This window comes from Erpetoichthys calabaricus, chromosome 4, assembly GCF_900747795.2.
Source record: "Erpetoichthys calabaricus chromosome 4, fErpCal1.3, whole genome shotgun sequence".
NCBI classification, from domain to species: Eukaryota; Metazoa; Chordata; class Cladistia; order Polypteriformes; family Polypteridae; genus Erpetoichthys; species Erpetoichthys calabaricus.
In genome coordinates, this window is record NC_041397.2 from 12,024,251 (window position 1) to 12,040,053 (window position 15,803).

The following is a 15,803-nucleotide window of genomic DNA, read 5'->3' on the forward strand; positions in this document are numbered from 1 at the left end:
TAAAATAACATCAAGTTGGGTTTTGAAAGTCCCTAAAGTCTTACTGTCTACCTCACTACTTGGTCACTTACTCCATGTGTCTGTGGTCCTCTGTCTGAAGAAAAACCTCCCAAGGTTTGTGTGAAATTTCTCCTTCACAAGTTTCCAACTGTGTCTCCGTTTTCTTGATTAATTCATTTGAAAGTCACCGTCTCGATCCACTGGACTAATTCCCTTCATCCTTTTAAACACTTCACTCAGGTCTCCTCTTAATCTTCTTTTGCTTAAACTGTAAAGGCTCAGCTCTTTTAATCTTTCCTTATAACTCATCCCCTGTAGCCTTGAATCAACCTAATTGCTCTTCTCTGGACCTTCTCTAGTGCTGCTATGTCCTTTTAGTAGCCTGGAGATCAAAACTGCACCCAGCACTCAAGATGAGGCCTCACCAGTGTGTTATAAAGCTTGAGCAGAACCTCCTGTGACTTGTACTCCACACATCAAGGCGCTATATAACCTGACATTCTGTTAGCTTTCTTAATGGCTTCTGAACACTGTTCGGCACTTGATAATTTCGAGTACACTACAACTCCTTAATCCTTCTTATGAGGAGGACTGTCGATTTTTAGTCTGCCTATTGTGTATTCATTCACAACTCACATTTTTACTTCCTACATGTAACACTTTACATTTACTGACATTAAATTTCATCTGCCCAAGTCTGTCAGCTGTCCATGTCCACCTATGATGATTTAACGGATTCCAAATTATCTGCCAATCCACCTATCTATATTCCTATCCAAATCATTTCTATATAGTGTTAAAAACAGCAGCGGCCCCAGCACTCTTAACGTCAGCCATTTCTGATGAGGTTCCTCGCACCATCACCCTCTGCTTCCTGTGTTGGAGCTACTTTTGCACCCATCTACACACCACACCCTGAACTCTCACTTCTTTTAGTTTGATGCCCAACCTCTCATGTGGCACTTTATCAAATGCTTTCTGAAAGTCCAGATCAATAATATCATCTGCTCCACTCTGGTCGTATCCTTTTGTTGCCTCCTCATAGAATTCCAGCCTGTTAGTAAAACACGACCTCCCTCTTCTGACCCCATGCTGACTGTCCTGTCCTTGCCAGGTGTTGCTCAAACTTATCCTTAATAATTCCTTCAATTAATTTTCCTGTGATGCACGTTAAGCTTACTGGCATATAGTTACTTGGATCTGCCCTGTCACCCTTCTTATACAGTAGTGTGAAAAACTATTTGATTTCTTATCTATTGCATGTTTGTCACACAAAATGTTTCTGATCATCAAACACATTTAACCATTAGTCAAATATAACACAAGTAAACACAAAATGCAGTTTGTAAATGGTGGTTTTTATTATTTAGGGAGAAAAAAAAATCCAAACCTACATGGCCCTGTGTGAAAAAGTAATTGCCCCCTGAACCTAATAACTGGTTGGGCCACCCTTAGCAGCAATAACTGCAATCAAGCGTTTGCGATAACTTGCAATGAGTCTTTTACAGCGCTCTGGAGGAATTTTGGCCCACTCATCTTTGCAAAATTGTTGTAATTCAGCTTTATTTGAGGGTTTTCTAGCATGAACCGCCTTTTTAAGGTCATGCCATAGCATCTCAATTGGATTCAGGTCAGGACTTTGACTAGGCCACTCCAAAGTCTTCATTTTGTTTTTCTTCAGCCATTCAGAGGTGGATTTGCTGGTGTGTTTTGGGTCATTGTCCTGTTGCAGCACCCAAGATCGCTTCAGCTTGAGTTGACGAACAGATGGCCGGACATTCTCCTTCAGGATTTTTTGGTAGACAGTAGAATTCATGGTTCCATCTATCACAGCAAGCCTTCCAGGTCCTCAAGCAGCAAAACAACCCCAGACCATCACACTACCACCACCATATTTTACTGTTGGTATGATGTTCTTTTTCTGAAATGCTGTGTTCCTTTTACGCCAGATGTAACGGGACATTTGCCTTCCAAAAAGTTCAACTTTTGTCTCATCAGTCCACAAGGTATTTTCCCAAAAGTCTTGGCAATCATTGAGATGTTTCTTAGCAAAATTGAGACGAGCCCTAATGTTCTTTTTGCTTAACAGTGGTTTGCGTCTTGGACATCTGCCATGCAGGCCGTTTTTGCCCAGTCTCTTTCTTATGGTGGAGTCGTGAACACTGACCTTAATTGAGGCAAGTGAGGCCTGCAGTTCTTTAGACGTTGTCCTGGGGTCTTTTGTGACCTCTCGGATGAGTCGTCTCTGCGCTCTTGGGGTAATTTTGGTCGGCCGGCCACTCCTGGGAAGGTTCAGCACTGTTCCATGTTTTTGCCATTTGTGGATAATGGCTCTCACTGTGGTTCGCTGGAGTCCCAAAGCTTTAGAAATGGCTTTATAACCTTTACCAGACTGATAGATCTCAATTACTTCTGTTCTCATTTGTTCCTGAATTTCTTTGGATCTTGGCATGACGTCTAGCTTTTGAGGTGCTTTTGGTCTACTTCTCTGTGTCAGGCAGCTCCTATTTAAGTGATTTCTTGATTGAAACAGGTGTGGCAGTAATCAGGCCTGGGGGTGGCTACGGAAATTGAACTCAGGTGTGATACACCACAGTTAGGTTATTTTTTAACAAGGGGGCAATTACTTTTTCACACAGGGCCATGTAGGTTTGGATTTTTTTTCTCCCTAAATAATAAACACCATCATTTAAAAACTGCATTTTGTGTTTACTTGTGTTATATTTGACTAATGGTTAAATGTGTTTGATGATCAGAAACATTTTGTGTGACAAACATGCAAAAGAATAAGAAATCAGGAAGGGGGCAAATAGTTTTTCACACCACTGTATAATGGGATATTATTTGCCATTTTCCAGTCCTTTGGAATCTCTCCAGTGCGCAGTGACTTCCTACAAATATTTGTCAAGGGTTTATATCTGAACTCACTAGCCTCCTGAAGAACTCGAGGGTAAATATGATCTGGTCCTGGTGATTTGTTTGACTTCAGCTTATTTAATCTGAGCAGCACTTCTCCCTCTACATTTCCAAACCTCTCAGTACCTCCTTAGTAGTCCCTGTTACCGCTCTGAGGTTATCTACTTGCTCAATTGTAAACACCTCAGAAAAACGCAAGTTTAGAGTGTCTGCTATTTCACTGTCTGTATTTTTTAATTCCTCATTACTATTTCTGGTGCACTTCACCTCCTCCTTGACTGTTCTTTTACTACTAAAATCGAGTCTCTTAGGGTGGGTCGTCTTTCGCCTTATCTGCTCTATTCCTCTCCAACTGTCTTTTAGCCTGCCTGATATCCTTCTTAATGGCTGCCCTCATGTTCTCATATGCCCTACAATTCACTTTGGAGTTATTAGACTTATACGTCTTATTCGTCTGTTTTTTCCTTTACAACTTTTTTTTTAAACTCTATGTTAACCTACTACAGAGTTTATTTAAATTTCCTATTAATTCCAAATGTAGGTATGTATCTGTCCTGCATTACATGTACAACATTTTTAAAGCTGTTTCACTGCTCCTCAACTGCCTCCACATTTAAAAGCTTATCCCAGTCTATCCTCTTTAGACAATGCAGCATTTGTTCAAAATTTGCCCTACCAAAGGTAAACTTAACTGCAAATTAACATTTCCATTTAAGAAATAATTGTACGTTGTTTGCTGTTGCAGTTGCATTTAATGTTTGTTACTTCAAATGTCAACAAAACATGGATGGTGTGTGCAGACTACTGCGTGGACCTGTGACTGCTGGGAAGCGGAGGCTAATAAGTGGCAGCATCTGAGTAAAGAGCAGGGCGCTGCACAGCAGTGGAGTTCAGGTTACACAAAAATGCTAAACTAACATGGTGTCTGTCCTCAAGTTCCAGTTCAGGGTCAGGGTCAGGGTCAGAGTCACCACAGCCTACTTCAGCATCAGAGGGCAGAAAGCAGGAACCAAAGGCAGATGAATCCATAGTCCATTGCAGGACCAATTTTCAGCTACCATTTAACCTCTGTCACCCGTCTCTGAGATTAAGGAGGAAAACCCGCACAGATAAAAAGAGAGAACATGCAACTGGAGGCGCCGGAGGTGGCGTACAAGAATATTCCAGTTTTTGAAGATCTTACCTAATTGGGTTATTTTATTAGAAAAGCAATAGCAAGTCCAGACAGCACAGATCCTATGGCTTTGAGAGGGCCGACTGGATCCACCAGCCATCACTGGCATGTCCCAATCGACAAACTCCTCAGAGATAAACCTGGAACTCAATTGAGAGCTTCTCTGTTTGACACAGGAGGTACCAGCATATGGATGTCAGGAGCAGCTTCATATCCAGAGCTCTGGCGGTGCAATGCCAAGTCTTCTCACGTCTCTTTTTTCTCCAAACTTTCTTTGTTACTATCTGCCATCTCCCACGTGGAGGTGTTTCCTCTGTCCTGTAATGGGAAGCAGAGTGAAAAATATAAAACAGAAGAAAAGAAGAAAACACAGAAAATGCTAAGAGAATCCCTAGAGATGGATGCAGTGGGCTTCCAAACCTTCTGTCTTGTGCTTCAATGTCTGACTGCATGTCTTTAATTTAGCATAATGGAAGTCAGTTTCGGTCTGGCTGTCCTACTAAAACCACAAACCAGATACTTTGTAAAAGGCAGCTAAGTGGCCTCTCGAGTTGGCACCCAGCCTGCCACATGGCTGACATACTTACTGACCGTTTGGCAAGACTCTGCTGATTTCACAACCGCTTGAAACCACAGCTGCGGAGACGGAGTTGGAAGCAAAAATTGGGTTAAAGAAGTCGGAATCGCAGTTGGAATTCCAACTCGGACTAAATGTAAATTGTAATATAATTTGTTACATTTCCAATTTCACATATGCTGGTTTGATTAAACTAGTTTTTCTTCTAGACTTTTGATAACAACAAAGCTTACTTATAATTTTGCAACTTTACTTTTATGTTTAAAGTTTTTCAGTGTTTGTAAGCCACAAGAACATCACTACACCTTTAAATCCAAACTTTAGCAGTTTAGGGTGCTTAAAACTTGTCTGGCAGTGATGTGCCTTGTGTCTTATATGCTGTGTGCTTTCAATCAACATAGTAACACTAATTATAAATAGAGGAGTCTGAGCCGGAGTAGGTGGTACCATAAAAAGTGGAGTCAAAGGTGCCATAAATAGAGGAGTGGGCATCAGTGGTACCAGAAATCGAGTATTCAGACCTGGAGTTGGTGGTACCACAAAAAGAGGTAGAGGAGTTGCAGTTGGTGGTACCATAAATAGAGGAGTCAGTGGTACCAGAAATCGAGAAGTTGGAGTTGGTGGTATCAGAAATCGAGCAGCCTGAGCTGGAGTTGGTAGTAACATAAATAGAGGAGGAGGAGTCGCAGTTGGTGGTACCATAAATACTGGAGTCAGTGGTACCAGAAATCGAGAAGTCGCAGTTGGTGGTACCAGAAATCAAGGAGGAGTTGCAGTTGGTGGTACCATAAATGCAGGAGTCAGTGTCAGTGGTACCAGAAATCGAGAAGTCGCAGTTGATGGTACCAGAAATCGAGGAGGAGTCACAGTTGGTGGTACCAGAAATCGAGGAGTTGGAGCTGGAGCTGATGGTACCACAAAAAGAGGTGGAGGAGTTGCAGTTGGTGGTACCATATATAGAGGAGTCAGTGGTACCAGAAATCGAGGAGGAGTTGAAGTTGGTGGTACCATAAATGCAGGAGTCAGTGTCAGTGGTACCAGAAATCGAGAAGTTGCAGTTGGTGGTACCAGAAATCGAGGAGGAGTCACAGTTGGTGGTACCAGAAATCGAGGAGTCGGAGCTGGAGCTGATGGTACCTCAAAAAGAGGTGGAGGAGTTGCAGTTGGTGGTACCATAAATAGAGGAGTCAGTGGTACCAGAAATCGAGAAGTTGGAGTTGGTGGTACCAGAAATCGAGCAGCCTGAGCTGGAGTTGGTAGTACCATAAATAGAGGAGTCAGAATTAGGGTAGGGGATATTAGCCTGAAGGCCATATCAGAAATGCATGGGTACACTTACTCTACCAATAAATCTTTTATTTTGAAGGAAATACCCATCCTACTAATTGTTTTAGTTCTGATATCTATATTTCAGTCCTACATATATCCTAATTTATGAGTTTGAATATATCTAAATTCTACAAATATTGTGTCATATACTTTTGATACCTAATAAGGGGTTTAATTTCAATACCCCCCATTGGTCAAATTTAAACAATTCAAATTATAATTAATCTAGATATTAAACATTCTCTCTACATGGATATCAAGACAACACCAACAGCAGATCATAAGAACAAATATTTAGATGCTACCCTCATATTTACAATTCCAACACTACAAAACCATTTAAAAAATTGGGATCAAGTATAACTAATCCTGTCCCATTCTGTATTACTCCTGGAGGGCTACACATTCGGATACCTATACCAAAAAACAGAGTTAGTGTCAGTGGTACCAGATATTGAGAAGTCGGAGTTTGTGGTACCAGAAATCAAGGAGCCTGAGCAGGAGTTGGTGGTACCATAAATAGAGGAGTCAGTGGTACCAGAAATCGGGAAGTCAGAGTTGATGGTACCAGAAATCGAGGAGACGGTACTGGAATTGGTGGTACCACAAAAAACGGTGGAGGAGTCGCAGTTGGTGGTACCATAAATAGAGTAGTTGGACTCAGGAGTTGGTTGTACCACAAATCCGAGTGGTCAAGGGTACCATAAATAGAGGAGTCAGAGGTGCCATAAATAGAGGAGTCAGTGTCAGTGGTACCGGAAATTGAGGAGTCGGAGTTGGCGGTACCATAAATACAGAAGTTAGAACTGGAGGTGTCATAAATAGAGGAGCTACGGTATAAGAAAACAGCCTTAAATATCCTGATTGTTCCACTGGTAAATAAGTCCAAGAAGACACACATACTGTGAAATTGAAAGTCGACATGTTTTGTGAAGATAAAGGCTGACTTATATTTCTGCCCAAGTCTATGCCGTCAAAAGCAGTTTACACATCTGCGTCGCACCACACAGCTGGCACAAGCCTGTATGCTAGATGGCAGTGATGATCCATTACAGTGCAGGTAGTTTTTACCCTCCAGGATCACCACTCCTCTTGCTACACATGTTCTTTCATAGGCAAACATATTTGCTCTTCATTTCTCCACTTCTTCGTACATTCGCCAACTTCCAAACTGAGATTAGCCAAAATTTCGCACCACAAATTGACTGCCATCTGTTTGCCTTTGTAGTGTTGCGGAGAGTTATCATATAAATGTGAATATTTTCTAACTTCTTTGACAAATCTTTTCTCCATCTGCTCCATGTTTACTTTAGAATAGCGTAAGATGAACATAAATATGTTTCAGGAAATAATGTAGTTACCAAACTGGCCAATCAGAGTCGGGGGTGTTGGCATAGGGTTCTTCTTGAGGAGGTGCGTGTCAGGCTATTCTTTTGTTCTGCTGTAGGTTACACGGCGTATGGCGTAGGCCCAACGCAGACCTATAAATCAGCCTTAAGCTATGCTTGTGTGTAAACAGATCCTGAGAACATGGACACACAGAATCTGCTGATATTCACCATTTGGTCGGGTTATCAAGCATTAGCTCAAATAAAGGGTAAAGATCTCATAACCAACCTTTATAACAATTCCAAGAGATGCCATATCCTGCCGTAGTACATCACAGGCTTTCAGGAGGGGCTCCCGCTCTTGCAGCAGTCGTCGTCTTTGCTCCTTCAGTTGGGATCGGTCATCCCTTGATGTTGTTTCGCAAACATCTGTAGCCAAGGCATAATTCCTAACATTTCTTCGGAAAGTCACTAATTGCTCCACCACACCGTGTAGATTTCCACCAATACTTTCACCAGATCTGAGCTACAAATGGACAAAAGAAGACAGAAAAGATGATGCCATGATAAACAGGAGCTCTACGTTTGTCTTTTACATTTACATTTATTCACATAGGGCGCCTTTATCTAAGGCAACTTACAAAACTGGTCAAACATCAGGACCGTTTTGAAACAAGTGCTGGTGGAATAAAAGAACATTAGATATTTGACAAATGACAGACCACCATTCAGTTCCTCCAGCCTGTTTGTTTAGCTAAGATGTCCCAATACCCCATCCAGGTATTTCTTAAAAGCTGTCAAAGTGGTAAACGGGACTACTAAGGAGGTTCTGAGGGAGTTGGAAATTGTTGAGGGAGAAATCAAACAAATGACCAGGACCAGATATTTACCCTCGAGTTCTTAAGGAGGCTAGCGAGTTCAGATATAAACCCTTGACACGTATACTTAGGAAGTCACAGCACACTGGAGAGATTCTGAAGGACTGGAAAATGGCAAATATCACATTATACAAAAAGGGTGACCAGGCAGATCCAAGCAACTATAGGCCAATAAGCTTAACGTGCATCACAGGAAAATTAATGGAAGGAATTATTAAGGAGAAGATTGAGCAACGCATGGCGAGGACAGGAGTTATTAGGAACAGTCAGCATGGGTTCAGAAGAGGGAGGTCGTGTTTTACTAACATGTTGGAATTCTATGAGGAGGCAACAAAAGGATATGAGCAGAGTGGAGCAGATGAGATTATTGATCTGGACTGTCAGAAAGCATTTGATAAGGTGCCACATGAGAGGGTGGGCATCAAACTAAAAGAAGTGGCAGTTCAGGGTGATGCGTGTCGATGGGTGCAGAATTGTCTCAAACACAGGAAGCAGAGGGTGATGGTGTGAGGAACCTCATCAGAACTGGGTGTTAAGAGTGATGTTCCACTATTTTTAATATATATATATATATATATATATATATATATATATATATATATATATATAATGATTTAGATAGGAATATAAGTAACAAGCTGGTTAAGTTCCAGATGATACCAAGATAGGTGGATTAGCAGATAATTTGAAATCCGTGTTATCATCACAGGAGGACTTGGATAACATACAGGCTTGGGCAGATTTGTGGCAGATGAAATTTAATATCAATAAATGTAAAAATGTGAGGTTTGAATACACAATGGGGGGGGTCTGAAAATCAAGAGTACACCTTATGAGAAGGATTTAGGAGTCATAGTGGACTCTAAGATATCAACCTTCTGACAGTGTTCAAAAGCCATTAAGAAGGCTAACAGAATGTCAGGTTATATAGCGCCTTGATGTGTGGAGTACAAGTCACAGGAGGTTCTGCTCACAATTTATAACACACTGGTGAGGCCTCATCTGGAGTCCTGGGTGCAGTTTGGGTCTCCAGGCTACAAAAAGGACATAGCAGCACTAGAGGGGGTCCAGAGAAGAGCGACTAGGCTGATTCCAGGACTACAGGGGATGAGTTATGAGGAAAGATTAAAAGAGCTGAGCCCTTACAGTTTAAGCAAAAGAAGATTCAGAGGTGACATGATTGAAGTGTTTAAAATTATGAAGGGAATTAGTCCAGTGGATCGAGACTGTGACTTTAAAATGAGTTCATCAAGAGCATGGGGACACAGTTGGAAAGGGTAAATTTCACACAAACATTAGTTTTTCTTTACACAAAGAACGATAGACACTTGGAATAAGTGACCAAGTAGTGTGGTAAACAGTAAGACTTTAGGGACTTTCAAAACTCGACTTGATGTTAATTTGGAAGAAATAAGTGGAGAGGACTGGCGAGCTTTGTTGGGCTGAATGGCCTGTTCTCGTTTCGATTGTTCGAAAGGTCCAAAACTGATTATCCCGTGTGAAGAGCTTCAGAGTTCTGGTGGGGTACTTGACCATTCTGCCCTGGCACTGATCTGACATTTAAGCACAGTCCTCATACAGTGCCATGAGAAAGTTTTTGACCCCCTTAGTGTTTGTCCTGTTTTATTGCATTACAATATGAATTTCCTTTTGGATTTTTTTGTAATGGACTTAACAATATAGTCAAAATTGTTGAAGTGGAATGAAAATAAAGCACCTTGTATATTTATTTAAAATAACAAGTAAAAGCTGAAAGGTTGTGAGTGCATATGAGTTAATTTGCTTTGCTATGACACAACTAAATAAGATCTGGTCTGATCAATTAACTTCAGAAGTCACATGATTAAGGTCCACCTGTGTGTGTCACATGATCGGTCACATGATGTCTGTAAAAACAGGCCTGTTCTGAAAGGCCCCTGACTCTGCAACACCACTAAATAAGCAATATGAAGACCAAGGAGCCCTCCAAACAGGGCAGAGACAAAGGTATGGAGACGTAAAGATCAGGGTTAGGTTATAAAAAAATATATCAAACTTTGAATATCCCACGGAGCACCACAAATTCCATTATAACAAAACAGAATGAAAATGGGACAACTACAAACCTGATAACTCACCGACTGGGCAAGGTGGGCATTCATCAGAAATGCAACAAAGACACTGAGGATAACAATAAAGGATCCACAGTGGAGATGGGAGTATCTGTCCATAGGACCACTTTATGTCGCACAATCCACAGAGTGAGGCTTTACTGAAGGGTGGCCAGAAAAATGCCATTCTGTACAGAAAAAAAAATAAGACCTGTTTGGAGTTTGCCTAACGGCATGTGGCAACATGGAAGAAGGTCCTCTGGTCAGATGAGACTACAATTGATCTTTCTGGCCATCATGGAATGCCATGTGTGGCACAATCCCAACACTTCCCATCACCCCGAGAACACCATTCACACAGTCAAAGCATGGTGGTGGCAGCATCAGGCTGAAGGGACAGGAAAACGGGTCAGGACTGATGGAAGGATGGCACTAAATACGGGCAATTCTTGAGGAAAGCCTGTTTCAGTTTTCCAGAGATTTGAGACACTTTCCAGCAGGACAATGAATGACCCCAAACATACTATTAAAGCAACACTGGAACGGATTAAAGGGAAACATTGAAACGTCTTAGAATGGCCGAGTCAAAGGCCAGATCTCAATCCAATGGAGAATCTGTGGCATGACTTGAAGATTGCTGGACGCCGACACAACCCATCAAACAGCTAGGCCTTGAGGAATGGGCGAAAATCCTAGGGCGAGATGTGGAAAGCTAACAGAGACATTCACCAGGAGACCTGCAGCAAAAGGGGGCTCTATAAAGTGTTCACTTTGGGGGGGTGAATACCTATGCACAGTCAGGATTTCTATTTTTACTTTCTCATATACGAAGTATAGGGAAAGTATTGTAATCGTCAGAAGATTCAATGTGGAGATTTTGATGAATCTCAAATGTTTCAGACCTCCCCGAGTCCGAAAATACCATTTTTGGAATTCTGTCTGTGTGTGTGTAAACATGATAATTTGAGTACGCTTTCACTCAGGTCAACCAAATTTTACATACAAGTATTAGGTACAAAATGTTGAGTTCCATCAACGTTTGGGCTAACAAGAAATGGTACTTTTTTATTCATGCGACTGCAGAGTCCAATTTATTCAACTTTACTTTTATAATAATTGTTCAATATATTATTCATTTTATATGATTTGTTGTTGATGGTTCTTTAATGTACATAATATAAAAATATAATCATTGTCTTGTGGTTTACTCCTCAAATATCCATCCCCATATCTGAGTATATGAGAAAGTCGAGGGGAGACCACTCCCAGTTTTTTGTTTAAATTATAGTTTGTTACCATAAAATATATTTTGTTCCTTCACAGTGGCAGACATGTTGTGTAAATCAAATGGTCCTCAAAAATCCATTTCAATTCCAGGTTGTAATGCGACAAAACAGGTCAAACACTGAGGGGGGGGGTGGGGGTGAATACTTTGGCAAGGCACTATATTGTCAATAGTACAGAGGTCAAGACTTTGGGAAGGCCATTCCAAACTCTTAATGCCAGCCTGATTTAGCCAATCCATATCCAGTGGTGACGATTGTTTAGGGGCCATTGTCCTGTAGGAACATCCAGTTGTGTCCAAGTTTCAATCTTTATGCTGATGGTTGGAGGTTATGTTGAAGAATTCTGAGTTGGTCCTCCTTCTTCATTATCCTATCCACCAATTCCACTGGCAGCAAAACAGCCCCAGAGCAAGATGTTACCACCATGATGCGTAACAGCTGGCAGAATTTTCTTGGGGTTGAATGCCACACTTTTGCTCCTCCAAACACACCTCTGGTTATTGTGGCCAAACAACTCAATCTTTGTCTCATCTTACCATAAAGCTTTCCTCCAAATCCTTTTCTTTTGTCTAAGTAATCAGCCACAAAGTTAGTCAAGCCTGAAGATGTCGATTCTGAAGCAGCAGGGGCTTCTTTCCTGGACGGCAGCCTCTCAGCCCATGACAATATAAAACTCGCTTGACTATATGCAGATGATATGGTACTGTAAATATCAGACCCACAAAATACTGGGCTTGCAGTCCTAACAGCACTAACAGAATTTCAAAAGATTTCTGGTCTCAGAGTTAATTTGACTAAAAGTGTGCTTTTTCCAGTGAATTCTCAAGCACACAATATTAGACTGGACACCTTCCCTTTTATCATCGCAGATCAGTTTAAATATCTGGGGGTAAACATCACAAGAATTAAGCAAGAGAATTTTTTTTTTTTAAAACTAAGTAAGACCTGGTTTAATGAAAACACTCGAGCTCTTAAATTAGAGTGTCGCAAACTGGAACGCAGATGGAGAACAACAAAGCTACAGGTCTTTCAAATTGCATGGACAGAGAGTGTTAATAAATATAAAAAAGCCCTCTTTAAAGCTCGGTCAGAATATTATTCTACATTAATAGATAGCAATAATAAAAATCCTCAAGCACTGTTTAGAACAGTGGCTAAATTAACAAATGGAAATTCAGATCAACAGTGCAAAATACCAACAGACATTAGCAGTACAGACTTTATTAACTTCTTCAATGAGAAAATTAAAAATATAAGATCCCAGATCTCTGCATCACAGTACAAACCAAATACTAGCTTAGCAGACCCTGTCTCACATTGCACTCAGCACTTTAGTAATTTTAATCCTGTAACTGAGCAGGAAGTCTTAAGTTTAATTTCTAAAATGAAGCCCACTACTTGTTCCCTAGATCCAGTGCCAACAAAACTAGTAAAAAGTGCAATGGATGTTCTTGCAGCGCCTATCCTAAACATTATCAATAGTTCATTATTGCATGGCACAGTACCTGATACACTAAAAGTGTCAGTCATTAAACCATTACTTAAAAAGTCAGACCTTGACCCACATATACTAAATAATTATAGGCCTATTTCAAATTTACCGTTTCTCTCTAAAATACTAGAAAAAGTAGTCGCCAGTCAGCTTCAGACACACCTTATGCATTACAATTTATTTGAGAAATTCCAGTCTGGTTTTCGCACTGGTCATAGTACAGAAACGGCACTAACGCGGGTTGTAAATGACATTCTGATATCCTCTGATGAAGGAAACTCATCTGTAATTATGTTGTTGGACTTAAGTGCAGCATTTGACACCATCGACCATTCTATTTTACTGCACAGGCTAGAAAATGATGTTGGGCTTACAGGCACCGTGCTCGCTTGGTTTAGTTCTTACTTATCAAATCGATTCCAATATGTACAGAAATGTGCTGACAGTACTCCATCATTATACACAGAAGTTCAATATGGTGTCCCGCAGGGCTCAGTACTGGGACCTTTACTGTTTTCACTGTACATGCTTCCACTGGGATCTATCATTAGGAAACATAATGTTAATTTTCACTCGTATGCAGATGACACCCAGTTATACCTTTCATTTAAATCAAATGAAGTTTCTCCAATGTGGTCTTTAATTAGTTGTGTTAGTGAATTAAAGGAGTGGATGAATAAGAACTACTTGTCTTTAAATACAGATAAAACAGAGATGTTAATTGTTGGAGGGAATGATGCTGATCACAATAATATTTTGTCATCATTTAACTCAATGGGAATCCCAGTCAATTTTACTGAATCAGCCCGCAATCTAGGAGTTATCTTTGACTCTAGCATGTCATTTAAAGCGCATATTACAAAGTTGTCCAAAACATGTTTCTTCCATCTTAAAAATGTTAGGAAATTAAGGCGCTTTTTAAATAAACAGGATTCTGAGAAACTAATTCATGCATTTATCTCTAGTAGGATTGACTACTGCAATGCGGTGTTCACTGGATGTTCAAACTGTTCTTTATACAGCCTCCAGTTAATCCAAAATGCGGCTGCGAGAATTATTACAAGAACAAGAAAATACGAACACATAACTCCAGTTCTTAAATCCTTACACTGGCTCCCGGTTAAGTTCAGGGCAGATTTCAAAATCCTTCTTTTAACATATAAATCATTAAATGGTCGAGGTCCGGCTTACTTGTCTGAACTTATCATGGCTTACAAACCTGAGCGCACATTAAGATCTCAAGATGCCGGTCTGCTTATGATTCCAAGGATTAATAAAATAACAGTGGGGGGTCGAGCTTTTAGTTACAGGGCCCCTAAACTGTGGAATGGTCTGCCTGCTACTATAAGAGATGCCCCTTCGGTCTCAGCTTTTAAATCCTGGCTGAAGACTCACTACTTCAGTTTAGCACACCCTGACTAGAGCTGCTGATTAACTGTACAGACTGCATCTCTGTTGTTAGTCATTAGCACTTAAATATAAGTAACATGACAGTTATAATTGTATACTAACCCTCACTTATTCTGTTTGTCTCTCGGTACTCAAATGTGGCACTTGGTGCCACGGCCCACCTGCCAAGTTGTTTTGCCTGCCTAAGGAAAAGTCATCCCAGATGGAGGATCGCAGGAATCGTGGGAGAGAGGGGTCCTTTCATCGGATTGGCTGGCCCAGCACTGTTTCAGCTGTGGAATGGCCAAATGGGGGAGGCAGCTTGAAGGATGAGGTCTCCAGGACTCTATACAAATACAAATCTTATTATGGGATATATCATCTACTGTTAAATTCTGCTCTGTACTTCAAAAATTTATATATATATATATATTTTTTTTTTTATTTCTTACTATATTGAGAAATTGTTCTGTGTACTGTACTGTATTGTATTGACCCCCTTCCTTTGACACCCACTGCACGCCCAATCTACCTGGAAGGGGTCTCTCTCTGAACTGCCTTTCCCAAGGTTTCTTCCATTTTTCCCTACTAGGTTTTTTTGGGAGTTTTTCCTCGTCTTCTTAGAGAGTCAAGGCTGGGGGGCTGTCAAGAGGCAGGGCCTGTTAAAGCCCATTGCGGCACTTCCTGTGTGATTTTGGGCTATACAAAAATAAACTGTATTGTATTGTATTGTACTTGCATAGATGGTCAACCCTTCATCTCATTTTAACTGGAAGAATTAACGTGAAGATGAATATTCTTTCTAAGCTTTTCTTTTTATTTCACAACATTCCAATATACATCAATAAATCATTTTTTAAGCCATTAGATAGATAGATAGATAGATAGATAGATAGATACAGTGGTGTGAAAAACTATTTGCCCCCTTCCTGATTTCTTATTCTTTTGCATGTTTGTCACACAAAATGTTTCTGATCATCAAACACATTTAACCATTAGTCAAATATAACACAAGTAAACACAAAATGCAGTTTGTAAATGGTGGTTTTTATTATTTGGGGAGAAAAAAAAATCCAAACCTACATGGCCCTGTGTGAAAAAGTAATTGCCCCCTGAACCTAATAACTGGTTGGGCCACCCTTAGCAGCAATAACTGCAATCAAGCGTTTGCGATAACTTGCAATGAGTCTTTTACAGCGCTCTGGAGGAATTTTGGCCCACTCGTCTTTGCAAAATTGTTGTAATTCAGCTTTATTTGAGGGTTTTCTAGCATGAACCGCCTTTTTAAGGTCATGCCATAGCATCTCAATTGGATTCAGGTCAGGACTTTGACTAGGCCACTCC

General features: G+C 40.6%; 1 protein-coding gene across 2 annotated transcripts in view; it reads right to left on the reverse strand.

Annotated features, from left to right (window-relative positions):
* Nucleotides 1-4,100: 4,100 nt before the first annotated feature.
* cars2 (cysteinyl-tRNA synthetase 2, mitochondrial) overlaps nucleotides 4,101-15,803 on the reverse strand; it is a 134,679-nt gene continuing 122,976 nt past the window's right edge. For both annotated transcript variants that reach the window (XM_051926344.1, XM_028799569.2), the window contains exons 14-15: nucleotides 7,614-7,850; nucleotides 4,101-4,408 (exon numbers count right to left, since the gene is read on the reverse strand). In XM_051926344.1, coding sequence (XP_051782304.1) covers nucleotides 4,337-4,408; nucleotides 7,614-7,850 — 309 coding nt within the window. In that variant the 3' untranslated portion in view covers nucleotides 4,101-4,336. The remainder of the gene's footprint in view (nucleotides 4,409-7,613; nucleotides 7,851-15,803) is intronic.